The sequence below is a fragment of the Primulina tabacum genome, chromosome 17 (assembly GCF_025594145.1).
Source record: "Primulina tabacum isolate GXHZ01 chromosome 17, ASM2559414v2, whole genome shotgun sequence".
In the NCBI taxonomy this organism is placed as follows: Eukaryota; Viridiplantae; Streptophyta; class Magnoliopsida; order Lamiales; family Gesneriaceae; genus Primulina; species Primulina tabacum.
Genome location: NC_134566.1, coordinates 31,480,231 through 31,499,149, shown reverse-complemented (window position 1 = coordinate 31,499,149; position 18,919 = coordinate 31,480,231). Strand labels below are relative to the sequence as shown.

At 32.5% G+C, this 18,919-nt stretch overlaps 1 protein-coding gene across 1 annotated transcript; it reads left to right on the top strand.

The window, feature by feature from the left end:
• The first annotated feature begins 8,230 nt into the window (after positions 1-8,230).
• Positions 8,231-9,898, top strand: LOC142531453 (myb-related protein 308-like). Its single transcript, XM_075637572.1, has 2 exons — positions 8,231-8,821; positions 9,209-9,898. The coding sequence occupies exons 1-2, from the start codon at positions 8,559-8,561 to the stop codon at positions 9,732-9,734; spliced, it is 789 nt and encodes a 262-aa protein (XP_075493687.1). The 5' UTR covers positions 8,231-8,558; the 3' UTR covers positions 9,735-9,898.
• Positions 9,899-18,919: the final 9,021 nt, after the last annotated feature.

Here is an 18,919-nt window from a genome sequence, read left to right as displayed (position 1 = left end):
TGATCAATAGAATCCCAACTTCACACAATTCAGGTTTGTCACCCTTTGAAAAAATGTATGGTCATGCTCCTGATTATTCTTCATTGCGTGTTTTTGGTTGTGCCTGTTTTGTTCTCCGACCGCAGATCGAGCGCAATAAGTTGTCTCCGCGCTCTGCTCTGTGTGTTTTCCTGGGTTATGGTATTGGTCAAAAAGGGTATCATTGTTTTGATCCAATTAGTCAAAAACTTTATGTCTCTCGTCATGTTGTGTTTCTTGAACATGTTCCATTCTTTTCTATACTTGTTAGTTTGCATAATATGACACATGCAGATCTTATTCGTATTGACCCTTTCACCTCCGACACCGACGAGACTTTGCCCACGACCACACTAGAGACTTCTGCTCCTCTAAATCCCCCTACAACAACCCAATCATCTCCTGGCATCGCGGATAATCCTCCACTCCGTCAGTCCACTCGGGTTCGTAAGTCTACTCGACTACCTGATTTTGCTTATTCGTGTTATTCTAGCTCTTTCGCTTCATTTGTTGCCTCTGTTCATCGTCTCTCTGAGCCTTTATCCTATAGCGAAGCTGTTGGTAATCCACTTTGGCAGAATGCTATGGCTGAGGAACTGACTGCTCTTCATCATACTCATACATGGGATTTGGTTATGTTGCCACCCGGAAAGCACACCATTGGCTCTCGTTGGGTCTACAAGATCAAGACCAAATCTGATGGATCTATTGAACGCTACAAAGCTCGTCTTGTTGCTAAAGGTTACTCTCAGAAGCATGGCATGGATTATGAGGAAACATTTGCCCCCGTTGCTAAAATGACGACAGTTCGTACTCTAATTGTTGTTGCTTATGTTCGTCGATGGAAAATCTCTCAGATGGATGTCAAGAATGCTTTCTTGAATGGTGATCTTCATGAAGAAGTTTTTATGGCTCCTCCTCCTGGTGTTGCTCACCAACCTGGTGAAGTTTGTAGACTTCGTAAGGCTCTTTATGGTCTCAAACAAGCTCATCGTGCTTGGTTTGAGAAATTTTCTATAGTGATTACTTCGCTTGGGTTTATTCCTAGTCATCATGATTCCGCATTATTTGTCAAGTGTACTCCTGCAGGTCGTATACTTCTGTCTTTATATGTTGATGACATGATAATCACCGGTGATGATATTGATGGTATTGAGGCTTTGAAGTCTGAGTTAGCTCGCTGCTTTGCTATGAAGGATTTAGGTTTGCTACGTTACTTTCTAGGAATTGAGGTTGCCTATTCTCCAAAAGGTTATCTTTTATCTCAGTCAAAGTACATAGCAGATCTGTTTAAGCGTGCACGTCTAACTGATAACAGAATAGTTGATACTCCTCTTGAGACCAATGCTCGGTACTCTCTGTCAGATGGACCTCCTTTGCCAGATCCTACCTTATACCGTACTATTGTTGGCAGCTTGGTTTATCTCACCGTGACTCGTCCAGATATTGCGCATGCTGTTCATGTAGTAAGTCAGTTTGTCACTGCACCAACTACAGTTCATTGGGCTGCTGTTCTTCGCATTCTCAGGTATCTTCGGGGAACTCAGTTTCAGAGTCTTTTGTTTCCCTCTACTTCATCCTTAGAGCTGCGTGCATACTCTGATGCTGATTGGGCAGGCGATTCCACGGATCGTAAGTCAACCACTGGCTTCTGTATTTTTCTTGGAGATTCTCTTATCTCTTGGAAAAGTAAGAAACAAGCTGTTATCTCTAGATCTTCTACCGAAGCCGAGTATCGTGCTATGGCTTCAACTACTTGCGAGATTGTTTGGTTACGTTGGTTGCTTGCGGATTTCGGTATTCTTCTTTGTCATTCTACTCCATTATATTGTGATAATCAGAGTGCAATTCATATTGCACGCAATTCAGTTTTTCATGAGAGGACAAAGCACATTGAGATCGATTGTCACGTCACTCGTCATCATCTCCAGCTTGGCACCATCACGTTACCTTTCGTTCCTTCTTCTCTGCAGATAGCTGATATGTTTACCAAGGCACATTCCGCTTCGCGCTTCCGTTTTTTGTCTGACAAACTCTCCATGCTTTTAGCTGTAGCATCGTGAGTTTGAGGGGGGATGTTAGAATATAATATATTATTGTTAGCTCTCAAGGGTAGATTAGTCATTTATTCTTTTTGTGTTTACCCTAGGTATATAAACATATTCTCTTTGTATTCTTTATTCAGTTTTACAATACTACGACTTGAGCTTTCCGCTCACTCTCTATTTCTTCAAATGTAACTCTTCCATATAAGAAAAAATCAAGATCCAAGGTTTTTAAACCTTGTAAGTACACAGATATAATATTAATGTAGGTCATTAGTAGCCTTTCATTTTATTTGTTTCCTGGCCTTCTTCAATCAATGTAAAATTTGAGTTTAAGTATACTGTAGTTTTCTATAATTTTAGAATATTTTTTGGGCACATTTTGTTTTTGACAAAAACTTGTGTGAGACGGTCTCACGGATCGTATTTTGTGAGACAGATATCTTATTTGTGTCATTCATGAAAAATATTATTTTTTATGCTAAGAGTATTACTTTTTATTGTGAATATCGATAGGGTTAGCTCGTCTCATAGATAAAAATTCGTAAAACCATCTTACAAGAGACACATCTTTATTTTTTTTTTTGGATCGTATGTGAAACTTGGCTTTCCATTTAGAAAATTAATGGAAATTCATTGATTAGATCACACAAGCTAGCGTATAGTAAAGTAATAATATCAATTATTTTTTAAAAAGTATTTACTATTATTGAAGTATTTCTCTAAACCTTTTAAGACATGTAAATAATAAATTATTCAGTAATAATGAAATGCAATTTTTTTAAAAAAAATCATTTGACCCTTTTTTCCTACGAATTTTGGATTCTCTCAATTTTTTATTTGAAATTTTACAATAAAATATCGAAATTAAAAATTTATTTTTGTACGTTCACAATTAAATAATAGATATACTAGTGTCCCTTTGTATTTGAAATAATTATCTAAACCTTATGATTTTTTTTATTTCCAAATTAATTATTTTATTTTAATTAATATATTGATAAATATATGATTGAATTTTAAAATATAAATAAAAATATCCTCGTAAAATTTAAAAAGAAAAGCTATCTTAGGGGGAAAAATTATCAATAAAGTTATATAATGAAGATATAATTGTAAATTTAGATAAAGCTTCATTAAATTAATTAAAAGTTAGTTAGCATACGTGTGTAAATATCCAGCACACCCGATATGTAACAATTTTAAATTTTATTTTATAAACTTTTGTTTTAGTTAAAAAATTTTGGATTAAAATATAATATTTGAAAATGTAAGAAATCGAATGAGATTGATTAGTGATATAATAGTTTAAAATAAAATAGGAAATGTAGAAGTTTTCCCTGTCAAATAAAATAAAATAAAATAGGGATTTAACGTTATTTCTATAAAATTAAATAAATCTTTACCAAATAAATAAAAAAATAGTCAGTGAAGGAGTATTCAAATTTAATAGAATAGAATACATAAATTACAACCGTGAGGAGATAACTATGAATCTATATGTGGGTTCGACCCCGCTTTGCTCATTTTGGGCTGGATTGTTTTTGGGCTGAATTTCCACAGTCCAGCCCAAAAATCCGAATTCACCAATTCCAACAGCGCTTTCGTTTTATTACAGGCAAAGACTCCGTCAGCACTTTTCGCCAGCATCTCCAATGCAACTACGCACACATTCCGCGAATAATTTATAAATTTTAGTGGATTTTACTCATATAATTTTTTTGGATGAATTGTTTCAGTTGAGTTAAGTATATATAAGTGAGAGTAGGAGTGAAAGGAATGATCTCCTGATAAGTTCTCGTGCGTCAAACTACTATTACGTCGCTTGATTTAATTTGCTAAATGAGCAGTAAAAAAAATGATGTCAGATTTTAACAAGTAACATTGTCTCTGCTGAGGACGAAAACTACGGTATTTGAACTCCACCACCAAATGGATTTATTTACCCATACAAACCAGTTAATTTGTTATTATGGTTTTGAAATATCTCGCTTCAAATACATCTATCCAAATACAACATTATGTTATTTTATCTAATCAATGAAAACACATTGATTTCAAATTATTCCATTCAACACAACACGATAGTATTTCAGTAAAAATTTTAAAGGCCAGAAGCTCAGAGCTGTTGGGGCTTTTTGGGTCAGCAGTACTCTTGCTTGTAAACCATTGTTTTCCTACTCTCTGCTTTTTGTTATTATATCCCAAGAATACATTGTCTGGCACACCAACTAACTTATTTATGTCATGCTAAAGTTTGGTGTACTGTATGAAATCTAGATTGCATTTGGATAAGGATTTGATTTGAATTAAGAATTTCGGACTTGAATTTGACTTCAGAGTTCAGACTTATGTCATGTGCATTTGAAGTCAATTACAATAATGATATACGTGAGTATAAAAGTGAGAGGAGTGAAGCTGGAATTTGCTTATATCAAAATCATCCAGACAAGCTAAGTGACCTGAAGTTTAGTGTGGGTGTGTTCTTTTATGATGATTTTGAGTTGAAAATATTTCCTTTTGCTTGGTATCGATCCATTTGGAATACGTCGTCGTGGAAATTCCATTTTCCAGTGAGACTGTTTCAGACTTCATGCATTTCAGCATCAGATCAACCCATGAAACTGTCATCTGCTGTTTCTTTGATTTAATATCCTGTGTGTTTCATCAACTGATCATATTTTTTCTGGAATCTAGGAAATGAATGTGCTATTATTCTATATGATGCTCAAAAAATGGCTGCCTCCATTTTGTGAGCTGGGTTTTATTCCGGCCATTGTTATCGAAAGCTCGTTTCGTAAGGCACGCCTCCGGGCTTAAGGCTCAACCGTAGTGCCTCAACGCAAGCTAAGGTGTGAACATTCAATATGAAGCAAACATCTCGACCATAAATTCATAAGTTGTAAGAGAATAGTATTTCATTTTCTCTTGTAGACCGTAGACTACTTATTTTATCATAATTGAAGAGTATCTTCTCAAAATTCGATTCTAACATGTCTGTCACTCTCCGTATTAATGGACCATGTGTTTCACATTATGCCCAGGCTCTATTGCACTTTTAATAACCATGAACCTGACCTCCCACCAGTTCCAAGGCAACTATATAAAATCGGTCATCTTCCCGTCTCGTGAGTTAATTTTGTGAAATCAAGAAGATAGATGAAATGAATCTGCACCATTGTCAGATTCCAAAAACATAAGCCTGGACTCCTCGCAATAAGATATCTTGGATGTTTTCAACGTGCCTCAAGAATTGGAAGAAGGTATATTGAGATCATGTAGCATAAAATACATACGGTAGAAGATCTCACGTCTGATCCATTCCCAGTTTCTAACTTCAATGATTGAGAAGTTGCTTCGTGTCGTTTTCATACATAACCAAGTAGGGATCAGTCAAGATTGATTAATCTAAATATGCGGAAAAGGTGGAATTTCTTTTTACCGTATAAATGTTCAACCTAAGCTTGATCCATCCAAATGTGTGACAATTGACATATACCTTGATACTTGAAGGAAATCACATGGGAAACGAACGGCCAAAAGAGGTAGGTAAAACATAATTGTTCTTTAGGACAACCCCACAATTATTTTTTATACCACAGCACATGATGTGTGCTAGGCGATGTATTGGCTGTCGCTTTACCAATGCCAATTCTATTGGACACGTTCTCATGTTTCTTAATAAATCTATACTTGGATTTTTCATAAAGGAAGAAGGGTAGAAAATGAGTTTGGCCCATTATTTACTTCATTTTTTCGAGACGAGAATGAAGGCTCTTGTGTGGGTGTGATTGGGGTGGGGAGGTGGGGGAAAAGCTTTGAATATTTGGTGTTGTTGCATTAAATGCTTGAAAGCATTACTTATGGATAAGGCTCGAGGGCGGAAGAGTTGGGTGGACTAGGCTGAAAAGAACCGGATAGGATAGGATAGGATAGGATAGAAATCATTGATTTAAGTAAAAAAAAAAATCCTCTATTTTCACGTAATTTCGTAAAAATCTCTAGTTTTTTTTCCATTTATCAAGAGATGAGTCCAAACACATTCGTGACACGGAATTCCTTTTCAGTAACACAAAAATTTTTTGTGAAACTTTGAATTTGACCTTTCAGCTTTCCATGTTACCGAAATTTCGGTCCTCTTTCAAGAGAGGTCTTAGTTTTATTATCATAATTCCTTCTTTTTTTACTATATATAAATTTCTCCTTAAATTTGGGTTGAATGGAGGATATACGTTTCCAAAAATTAACTACGACATTAATCAACATCTAGAGTGGAGTCATTTGTGGATCACGACATGGTAAAAAGGGGAAAAGTAGGTAAAATACACACATGAACTCACACCGAGTGGACATCCATTCTTGACCTTTCTCTCTCAATCCCTACCAAATTGATGTGGAGACTCAAGGGTCATCATGTGTTTGCCCTTGTTTTTAAAATGTCATATTCTGTCTTAACTGAGGTAGGTTTTAGTAAGACGGTCTCACATATCTTTATCGTGAGACGAATCGATCATGCTCATATTTATAATAAAAAATAATATTTTTTCATGGATGACTCAAATAGAATATATATCTCAAAAATTGATCTTGAAATCTTCTCGCATGAATTTTTATGTCTTTGGTGTGGGAGAGGAAGAATAGCGTGGTGATGGTGGCCTAGATATGATATATTTTAATTCGAAAGCGAAAAAGAATTATGGAGAATACCATTGTAATTTGGGATTAAAAAAAAATCGAAAGTAACATAGATAAGGAAATATCGTATCTCGTGTTTTCGAATAATTCACGTTATAAACTCCCCTGCGCATGCATTTTCTTCCATCAATGACGATTGAGACATTTCATTACACCTAAAATCATTTTTTTGATATAAGAACAAAAGAATGATGAATAAATCAACCTTCCCTACCTTAGCCCTACTTTGGTGCCTAAACTTACACCACAAGGATTGTGGGGGGAATTGAAAACGAAATGGGGAAGGTGAACCGAAGCCCACACACAACAACAACCACACTCATTTCCTTGGCTCTTTCTTTAACGATCCTTTCTTGCACCTACAACTCCTCTAGAAGCCATATCTTTTATATATATATATATATATAGACAAAAACTTGTGTGAGACGGTTTCACGGATCGTATTTGTGAGACGGATCTCTTATTTTGAGTCATCAATGAAAAAATATTATTTTTTATGCTAAGAGTATTGCTTTTTATTGTGAATATTGGTAGGGTTGATCCGTCTCACAGATAAAGATTCGTGAGACCGTCTCACAAGAAACCTATATATATATATATATATATATATATATATGTGTGTGTGTGTGTGTGTGTTGGTTTGTGTTATTAATATATTAATCATCAACTACCATATCCAGGATATTAAAAAAGTTCAAAAATAATTATCTGCCAAATTACCCACAACTAACTTTTAACATATTTAAAAAGATTTGTTTCTTATCAGATAAACAATAGAGTCTCATTTGGTCGACACTGTTTGGATTTACCTGAAACTGATAATTTTCTATGTGCATGTTTATTAATCAGGTTCGACTCGAAAAATATTTAATAGGAGCGATTTACTATACTTTAAGTTAAACATTACACGAAATTAACTGGGTATATTGGATCTTTGTCAAATATATCAAGCACACAAGATCTACCTTGGGAGTTCTTCAAATCGGAATAAAGGGTATCAATATTTCATAATACACTTTTATTTTGGAACATACTTCTTATCGTAATCAGCATAAAATTTCAAAGAAATATTCGCGATTACTAACAAGTGTAGGTTGTTTTATACTTTGGATCTGACTTTTACCAGAAATATGAAGGGTGCTAGTTAGCTCCAACGACTTGATGACACAAATTTGGGGGATCCGAATCGATTTCCAGGCATGGGCCGGTTGTGGAAGATTTTGAGATGGTTAGGAAAACAATTAATCGAAGGTTGTTTGTTTGGTAATGCATATGATTTTTTCATGACTTGTTAAAGTTAACTCATCTATTCTGCGCCACATGAGTTGAAGGGAGTTTTTGCCAGTTTTTTGTTGTGTTTGTCCTTAATATAAGTAGACATGTAAGTAATATGTATATATACATAAGAAATCATCCTTCTTTGCATAAATGATGTGCCTAATGGCTAATTGCCCCTCTCTCACCAACTCACATGCGTCTCATGCAAACATTTCCCTTCTCTTTATGGAGTCAAAGGCTTGTGTATGTGTATATATATAAACCCCATCAAGCCCTGAAAAGGCCGGCTTTGATTCCCAAGAACCACTGAGGCTACCTACACTTTTGACACACGCGCGCGCGCACACATACACTCACGTATAAATCCATCCACTATAAACAGTATACCAAAACCATCCCAAGTAAAGAAACCGAGAAAAGAGCAAAAGAAAGAGAAAAACTTTTGAGAAAAAAAACAGCCAATTGAAATTCAGCTCGAGTCTTTAAGTTTAATATAGAAGCACTACTGAGAAGTTTTTAATAATGGGAAGGTCTCCTTGCTGTGAGAAAGCTCACACTAACAAAGGAGCATGGACCAAAGAAGAAGATGATCGCCTTATTGCTTACATAAGGGCTCACGGTGAGGGATGCTGGCGGTCACTGCCCAAAGCTGCCGGTCTCCTCCGCTGTGGCAAGAGCTGCCGCCTCCGGTGGATCAATTACTTGAGGCCTGATCTCAAGCGTGGCAACTTCACAGAAGATGAAGATGAACTCATCATCAAACTCCATAGCCTTCTTGGTAACAAGTAAGTAGTCACCCATATAATATTGTTTTTCTGTCCAAATCATTATCAACTTCGATTTTTCGCTCTGACTTCCCAATCACCTGTAAAAGCCATAGGAATAAATGCATGGGCGGATCCGGTGTAGCGAGGAGATAACTTCTCTTTCAATAAAAAATTTGCATTATATCCCTAAATTCCATACTGGGTCGCAACCGAGGTCTGTCCTGGATGCACGAATGCATGTTCCTATTTAAAATCCTGTTTTGGTCCTATTCTCGCTGCAGTTGTTGTCCGTTTATCTTCAAAACTTTTGGGGTCCATTTATTAGTTTTACAAGATGATTTTCACACGCATAATTGCTCTTCTTCTTACATTAAATTAAATGGAGTTTCCTTGATTTATGTTTAGATGGTCTGTTATTGCCGGAAGATTACCGGGAAGAACGGATAACGAGATAAAGAATTATTGGAACACTCATATAAGAAGAAAACTCATAAGCCGGGGGATTGATCCCACAACCCACAGATCAATCAACGAACCCGCATCACCTCCAGTACAAGAAATCAAAACCATCTCTTTCAATTCTGCCCCAAAAGAAACTATAAGTACTACCAGCACTACTGCATGTGGGCTTTCAAGTAAAGTAGAAGAAATGATCCATGCTCAAGAACCGGGTCCGGACCTGAATCTGGAGCTCCGAATCAGCCTCCCATACCAGCAAGATCCATTCAAGACAGGAGGAAGAAGAAGCAGCGGCGGCAACAGTAGTACCCTGTGCTATGATTGTAGCATGCCGGGGATACACAAGACTGAAGATTGCAGTTCTATTACCACCACCAACAGTTTAATTAGTGGCAGCAGCAATTCTGGGAGATATGACTTTCTTGGGTTGAAGACTGGAGTTTTGGATTACAGAAGCTTGGAAATGAAATGAAATGAAAAATTAAATGAAATATTTGATCTGTGGTTCATGTAATTTTTCTTCTCTTTTTTCTCCATCTTATTATGTAACGATCATAATTAAATATTAATTCAATATATAATGTTAAATTAATATAAAGGGAAATGTAAATCAATTGACTGATTAAACTCTTTACGGAGTATGGAGCATTTACTAAATTTTTTGCAGAGATTTGGTGAATGCTTCATTCAAATTCATGTTGAGAATGACTTTATTTTGCTGCTCACTTTCTCTGTTTCTAATATTTTTCATGGCCCATTGTCTGTGCAGAGAGTTGGTGCAATTTCATAAATATCACCAAATCAGTATATGCAGGAGTAGGGACCTGACAGCAGGTTGATTTTTCTGTAATAAATTTGATATTTGTTATTATTTCATTTTTTTAACCAAAAAAAAAATCAAGAAATCAATTATATCCGCTGTTTTTTGACTTATGATATCAGATTCCTTGGGTAAACGTTTTTTCTTGAAAGTGGCAAAACATTGCTTCGATTTAGGTGAAAAATGCTTCAATAATTCGCTGAATTTGTTGTAAAAATTTGATCTTTCGGCATTTCGACTTATTATTATATATTGTTTATGTTTTTTTAAAAAGGGAATTTGAATTTTTTTGATAAAAAATATGTAGCCGTTCATCCTTATCTTTGGTAGCTTTAGATGATGAATCATGTGACATGGGAAATTTCGGACACTTGAAAAAAAAAAAATCTGTTGATTACTTTTTTCTTTTTTCTAATTTTAGATTCCTTTCCTGGTTTGTCTTCTTCTTCTTTACATGAAGATAAGCTGTGAGAGGATGAGAATTGAGAAAATAAACAATGCCAACTTAATAAACAGGTAACCAACCCATCACTTCAAATTTAAATAAATTAATGGAAAACAATATTTTATGACAAAGATAAATTCTTCTGTCCCATCCAATTTTCTTTTATTTTTCCTACACATATTATAACAATTAATAATATATCTTTAAAATAATATTTTTTCCCATCCAAATTATATTATTCATAGAATTTGAAAATTCATATCTAGTACCTACATGTTGAAAGGAATTATTAAATATTAGTTATTCTGCACACGCGATGCGTGTATGTATAATCTTTTTTAACATTATCGATGAACTAAAGTGAAATTTGACAAATTATGCAGAGACTAAATTGATATTTGAATGATTGAAATAAAAAAAATAAAAATTAAAGTGTGTTGAAATTTAAAAAAAAATAAAAAAACAAAAGTGTAATATTAGTATAATATAAAGATAAAATTGGGAAAAAAAATTGATATCTTCTATAGGTAGTTATTATCATGTCCTCATACTTAATAACATATATATATATATATAATATAGTATAGAAGTATAGATATATTTTTTGTTGATATATAAATAATTAATATCTCCATTTGAATTAGGTCGGAGGGAGATATTAAATGAGTGGAGAAATTAAATTAGCAAACAGTCCGTTCTTAACCAAACTGCCATCTACCAACTAGATTAGGAGGTTACCTCTTTTTAGCCATGATCCACCAAACCCACCAAGAATTTCAATTATTGTTTCCCTCTTGTAGTCAAGAGTAAGTCTTTTGTGAGACGATCTCATGGATCTTTATCTGTGAGACGGGTCAACCCTACTGATATTCACCATAAAAAGTAATATTGTTAGCATAAAAAGTAATATATTTTCATAGATCTGTCTTACAAATACGACCCGTGAGACCGTCTCACACAATTTTTTGACTGCAATTAAAATATCAATCCAAATTTAAATGATTTTCAAATTACCAAAAAATTCGCTTCCATCAAAATTTTAAAATAAGATTATTTTCTTTTGAGTTGGATGCGTAGATCGTTATATCATATTAAAAAACTATATTACACAATATTTTTTGACGTTTTTTGTTATTTTATCGAGTTTGAGCTAGGAAGAGATGTTTATTACAATATAATTGATGTTCGAACTTGAGAGTTCGTTTCAAACTTAAGGTTTTTGTGTCAAATGAGCTTTTCAGTATCTCATTTTGTTTACATAAATAATTGTAGATGTATATACAAATTTGAAACATTTTTTTTATAATATATTAGGACTTGGAACTTTCGTTTTCTGCCCATATCTTTGTAATAATAATATATAAATATGGTCACACCTTGTAATTCTAATAATCCCCCATGCCTTGAATTTTATTTTATTCAACCTATAATTTTGATATATGGAATGCAAATTGGTCATGTGATTAGGTCAAAAGGCAGTTCCATATAAACCACTTTCGTCCAATCCAACAATATTTAACTTTTCTGATAAATACCCCTATGATCATAATCAATACAATAGCCACACATTTTGTGAAGACTTCGGTACACGTAATTAATTAAATGGAGACAACTGAAATTAAATCAAAACTGAATTCGGGTTTTATTTGAATTTCACGTTTTCATTTTGGAATAATTAATGCCATAATTATTGGGATTGATTAATTAGAAGTATAGAAATAATGTTCCATTAAGTGTATAAAGTAAGTTTCTAAATTCAAATAAAAAGGATGGCTTTATTAAGTTACCTACATAATATTTAATCACAAACGGGCTGGGGGAGACGTGTAAAGATAAAAAAAAAATAGAGTGTAAATAACAACGTCGTGTGATAAATAAGATACAAAACAAGACTGATTCATCTATCGGCGCGCTAGTCATTTTATGCGTTAGATTTCAAACTTTTTATTGATTACATGCCGGAATAAATTTTTTTTATTGATTCGAACTATGTAATGGATTGTTACGATCAACAAATTACAAATGGTGAGAAAGCCTTAGCAATTTCCAAAAATAAAAATAAAAAATGGAGTCTCCTTAACAAAACCCTAGATCATGCGTCCGAAAGTGAGAAAATTAAAGATTCATAAACATGCCAATAATCATAAAAAAATGAGACATATTTAGTTATCCGCGAATCTTTATCTGTGAGACGATCAGCTCTACCGATATTCACAATAAAAAATAATACTCTTAGCATAAAAAAGTAATATTTTTTCATGGATGACCCAAATAAGATATTCGTCTCACAAAATACGACCCGTGAGACCGTCTAACGGATTATTTATATTTCATTTGCACCAAAATCTCAAGTTCTGGATGTGGACTCAGGTTTGAGATCAAATTATAATAATTATTCCCTGACCTAAAAAATTTCTAAAAACATTTTTTTAGTCAGTGTGAATATCGTGGTATGTTGATTAAAAAAATATGTGGATATTCAGAAATTAATGTAATAATGTTTTTTTTTTTTGGTAGGTAAATTAATATCGAGTTCAAGTAATGTTTTACAATTCTATTATTATTATTATTATTATTATAAGGTGGATAAATTTCAAATTTCTTAAATAATAATGAGAAATATAGGTCCATGTTGACGAGGCTTTGAAAGTTGAAACCCCACCACCTAAAATTTATTAAATTAATGTACCTAAAATGCATGTAGATATTAATTACTACCTACGTACAAGAGCCTCTCGTGTCCAATTTGGTAACACTAGCCTAAACGTGACAATTTATCGAACATTTAATGCATTAAATAATTTTTCTAAATTCGAATAACATAATCAGGTAAGTTTTAGTATTTCACTACAAATAATATAAATAATGGAAACTAGTTTTTCTTTATTTATCTTTTTTACTTTTGTTCTTTTTCAAAAAAAAAAAAATTAATTTGATTTCTTGTAAAATTTGAAACATTGATCCATATTTTGGGGGAATATCGATCGTCACCTCTACCTAAAATACAATTTAATGGTATAATCCGGCAAAGAAACTAATTAGCATCGATCGATCTATGCCCTTTTTGGTAATAAAATAAAATTTAGGCTTTGTTTGAGTTTTATTGTCTTCATATTAGTTGGTAAATTTCCAAATAAAAACGATGCCGAAAAAACGTGATTTTTGCATTTTTTTTTTCAAATTTCAGCTCGTCGAAACTCGATTCGATAAAAACTCATTTGAGCTTGTTCAAACTCAAGCTTTAAAATATTCGGATTGTTAGCTCATGATCAATTTCGTTAGTTGGCTTTTGAGTCAGCTATTAGATGAAAAATAATAATTTTGATATTGGATTTATTGATTTTACACTTACACTTATAAAAAAATATAGAAAAGTCTATTAATAGAAATAAATTATATTTTTTAATCTAAATATATAATTTATTTTTTTAATGAATTTAATGAATATTTAAATTTATGATTTATATTTATTGAGCTTGTTTACGCTCAAATAAGCTTGTGAGCCACGGATATATACGTTAAATAACGCTCAATTTCGACTCTGTTATAAACGAATAACTCAAATATTCAAAAGTTTGACTCGATTTCATCCTCACTCACTCATATCATAGAAAATATATTCTCTTTCTTTTTAATGCATATGCCAATGCAAAAAATTAAGGTAAATTAATATCCATTTAATCGATTTTCAAAACCCTAAAATCCAATCATCTAAATTCTATAATTTATCAGATATCAAAGTCTTAAATTTAATACAAAATTTCAGGTTCAATACCAATTTCAACAAACTCCTCCCAAACTCAAAAAACAAGAAAAATCAAAATCCTAAAATCCAACCACCAAAATTCAAAATTCTATAACTCATCTGACACCAAAATCTTAAATTCAGTTTGAAAATTTTAACAAACTTCTCGGCAACTAAAAAAAATTCCAAATCGTATCCTAATAATGCAGTTTTAAAAAGGGAACAACAGTTGAGAGGAAAAAGACAGAAGCAAATGATAAAGCCACGACCAGTGGCTCTTTGAAAATAGAAAAGGTAGTGCCTTTTCAACTATACAAAAGCTCGTGCGAGATTATATTACGAGCCAATTTTGTAGATGAATATTCTATTCGAATAATAATGAAAAATATTAATTTTTATTGTAAATATAAGTATGATTGATTCGTCTCACAAATAAACATACTGAGATCGTCTCACACAATTATTATATCAAGTTTTCTTATTTGGGAGGTTAGGTACAAACATTAGAAGCTCCCGCCAGATATTTTTCTGCTAACACTCATATTATTATGTATTATTTTACCAGATAATGACGTTTAAGCACACTAATCTCGTCATTAATTGGTTAATTGTTGTTTGTAGCTTTCCAAGAAAATCATATTTGGTTATTAATACATACATACTTCGAAGTCCAACTCCAACTACCATCACATGCAGTGCCTTGATTGTGGGCCTAATTGAATTTGTTCCTCATGGGCCCTACTGGTCCAACCCAAAACTCAACGCATTCACTATCACGGGCCCACTCCATTTCTTTTTCCATTCTTATTTGAGTTCAAGATTCATGGTGGAATCTTCGGGGGCTGATAAATGATAAGTTTTATGCTTTTCTCGACTATATCCTTAAATGATTTGATTTGATTTGATTATGGTGAAAATAATACTTTGACACGAAAAATAATATTTTTCAAGAGTTGGGTAGGGTCGAGTATAAGATCTCACAAAATTAATATGTGAAAATGTCTTACAAGAGTTTTGTGTTATACTATTTGTGATTGTATATGATTTGCCAAGATTTGGATTTTTTTATTACTTTAATTTAATGCGTCCAATTTGATCAAATAGTAGGTCTCTTGTGAGACGGTCTCACGAATCTTTATCTGTGAGACGGATCAACCCTACCGATATTCACAATAAAAAGTAATACTCTTATCATAAAAAATAATATTTTTCATGGATGATCCAAATAAGAGACACGTCTAATAAAATACGATCCGTAAGATCGTCTCACACAAGTTTTTGCTTTGTTGATCAAATTGTTTAACAAACAAAAAAAAGACGGGGGTGATTGTTATCTGGGTCCCAAAAATATCAAGTTGACGAAGTGCGGTGGGGAAGAATAATTTCTTAATAACATAAGACGTAAGTAAACTCCTTAAGCTAGTGCAGTGCATGCTCTAGAGCTTAGACTTCACTTTAAGTTCCACCAACTTGAAATTTTCGTCAACATTAACTTTAAAAGAATGTAATTTTATCAACAAATACAAAATTAATATTCAATCTTTCGATTCTAAATACTACACCAAAAATAATATTCTCTATTATTTAGAGACAAAATTACTAATTTATTCCACAAAATAGTTTTAAACACAATAATTAAAATATATATAATATCTAAAATAATTTTTGTATTGATATTCATTAGAAATGCTAATGAATTAAACAAAATTAATTAAGTTATAATTTTGTATTCAATGTTAATTAATTAAATTGTAACTACTTAATTAAGATAGTTAATTTTTTTAAAAAAATGATGAATTATTTTATTTTTATTTATTTACGTTATGAAAGTGATAGAAATTATGAATTAATTAATTAAAACACCTCATTAACTTTATTTAAACAATTACTTTAATTAATTCAAATATTAAAATTTATTGATTTAAATAATTAAACTTACTACTCGATTTAATATAATAATAAAATTTACTATTAAATTTGATAAACTTGTTTATATATATTTTTATAATTTTATTAATTAAATATAATATATACAATAATAAGTAATATAATTATATATAGAAATTTTTTCGAATAAAAATTACAAGTTTATAGAAATAATATAATCAGATTATTGAAGCTTAAAACAAATACACATTGTAATTAACCATTACAACAAATAAATTCTAATTATTTGTTTATATTCTCATTCATTTCACATATTTTACATTTTATCGAATTGTGTTGTTCTACGTAGTTTTGTATAGTTTGGTATTCTCCATAGACAATCGAGAACGTGTTGCATAACACATATCGTATGTCATCAGTCGCTAGCGTATATAAAAATGTTGGTCATAGTGCAGAATGTTCAAATTATTTGCTCTGAATTATTATTTTTTTACGATTTAAATCAAGCGATAAAATCAAGAAATGATACAAAATTCAATTTAAATTATGTTACTTTTGTAAGTTTTGGACCCAAATGAAGGAAAACATAAAATATATAATCCAGCTCCATCTTAATAATCTAGTGGCCCCCCTGCGTAAGATAGCAAACGCATTGCAGCTGAATGGAGTTAACAAAGTTGGTGTGATATGATTAGAATTAGGTAGGCCCTACAGGCCCATTGGGGATAAGAAATGTGACCTGATAAATGTATGGGCCCAAGCCCATAAAGAGTGTGGCGGTGACGCCACCAACGCCCGTTGCTCACGGCCATCAGTGGATGGTTGTCTCCGCCCATCACTCTTCACATCACTATAAGTCTATAATTAACCATCCAATGAATTATATATAATAAATCTTTGTCAAATTTGTGACCTTTTCGCCCCGACTCCTATAATATTTTTTGTCTCCTTGCATGCTTTCGATCATATACGACGATGGCCGGATGAATTGAGTATGAGTTTGGTGGCCAATTACACCGGATCGAGTTGGTTTTTACCATGATACGTCAGAATCCAGGCGGAAAAGTGTTATACACACTTGAGAGAATAAAAAACGTAAGTGAGAACTTTATATAACACTTGAAAGTTATACTATTAACATAAAAAATAATATTTTTTCATGGATGATCAAAATAAGAGATCCGCCTCACAAAATACGACCCGTGAGACTGTATCACACAAATTTTCGTCGAAAAATTTAACTGATATCGATGCAAGTTGCCAAGTTGGTGTGCAGACGCATTCTTCATCCTTCAATTTCTTTTGTCCTTTTTAGAAATTATTATAAACTATATTATATAAAATTGAAAAAGTGTAATATAGAATATAATATTTTCCGATACTATATTGTCCATAACGACTTTGTGACCTAACATTTGCTTTTGCAAGCATCCTTATTCGTATTTTAGAATAGAATATTTTTATTTATTTATTTTTTCTATTTTGATCTTCTTAATCGCCGTAGTTTCATAAATGTTCACAATTTAAGGGGAATTAGGTCGGACAAATTAAGATTCTAACTACAAATAATGTTCTTTAATCGGGATTTATGTTGAATCAACAAATAATAAATATGGATTAATTTATTTTGCAAACTATATTTAACACTAAAAAATATATAAAAAAATGTAACAAATTATAAAAAGTGAGTTGATTTAGGGAGTAAGAAATTAAAGTATTGGTCAATGGATGTCCATCACGGAATAACCAACAAATTTTGGTGGAAGTTATGTCATGAGAAAAGATATCCGATTTTAAAAATTATCGTGACATTGGAATACGGGTCAAGTAGAGTCGAGTCGAGTCGAGTCGAATATATTATAAACAATATAAAATACAGTATACCGATAAAGTTTTTTAAAAAATAACTAGGATTCAAATTTTTTTGGTAGAAACTTTGAAATTGCCGACAAATTAGACAAATCACAAAGAAACTGACCACCGGGAGTCAAAAAAGGGAATGAGATGAAATTAATATCCAATTGTCGGGACACTAAGTCAGAGCTACCACTTTGCCTGCGCGGGCATAGTGACTCCCAACCGCTTGAACAAAAATTAATGTGGTATGGCTTTGTAATCGATGAAGATGACCCATTGGCCCCATGACTTACTCAATAGCATGGACCTATTTTATATATACATTATTTGGTGAAATAAATTAATCTATAATTTACAAGCGTACACTTTCTTGAGTTAAATGTGTGTGACATAGGATAGCACTACAATGAATGACATTTTGAGAAACTCTCGTACGTCAAGTTGTTTACGTTGCGCCGCTTGATTTAGTTGATTTAATGGATCGTAAAACAGTGAAGACAGATCTTAACGAATAATGTCTCTGTTGGGGACATGACTGACAATATAGAAAGTGTAAGAGTGATATATAAGGGATATGAGACATCACCAACTGATGAACACGCACCTCTCTGGACTCGTGTACCTAATAGTCAGCTATTGCCATTCAATTAGATACACTATGCGATGTCATGAGTTTAAGGAAATAAAATCGTGCATTGACTAATAACTACAACTTTTGGCTGACTGGTAAGCTTTTATCCCAATAATTGATATTAGAGCGAGATCGCGGGTTCAAAAATCTCAATAAGCACATTTCTATATTTTTTGGGGTATTTAGTTAAGCGTGTGCATGAGTGACAATGATATCCTAAAAATTAGTTTTGAATTCCACTATGTTTCTTCTACTTAATCTGTAGAAATAGA

Coding starts and splice junctions, on each gene's coding strand:
- LOC142531453 (XM_075637572.1), top strand. CDS start 8,559: ATGGGAAGGTCTCCTTGCTGTGAGAAAGCTCACACTAACAAAGGAGCA. Junction 8,822..9,208: donor CATAGCCTTCTTGGTAACAA/GTAAGTAGTCAC, acceptor ATTTATGTTTAG/ATGGTCTGTTATTGCCGGAA.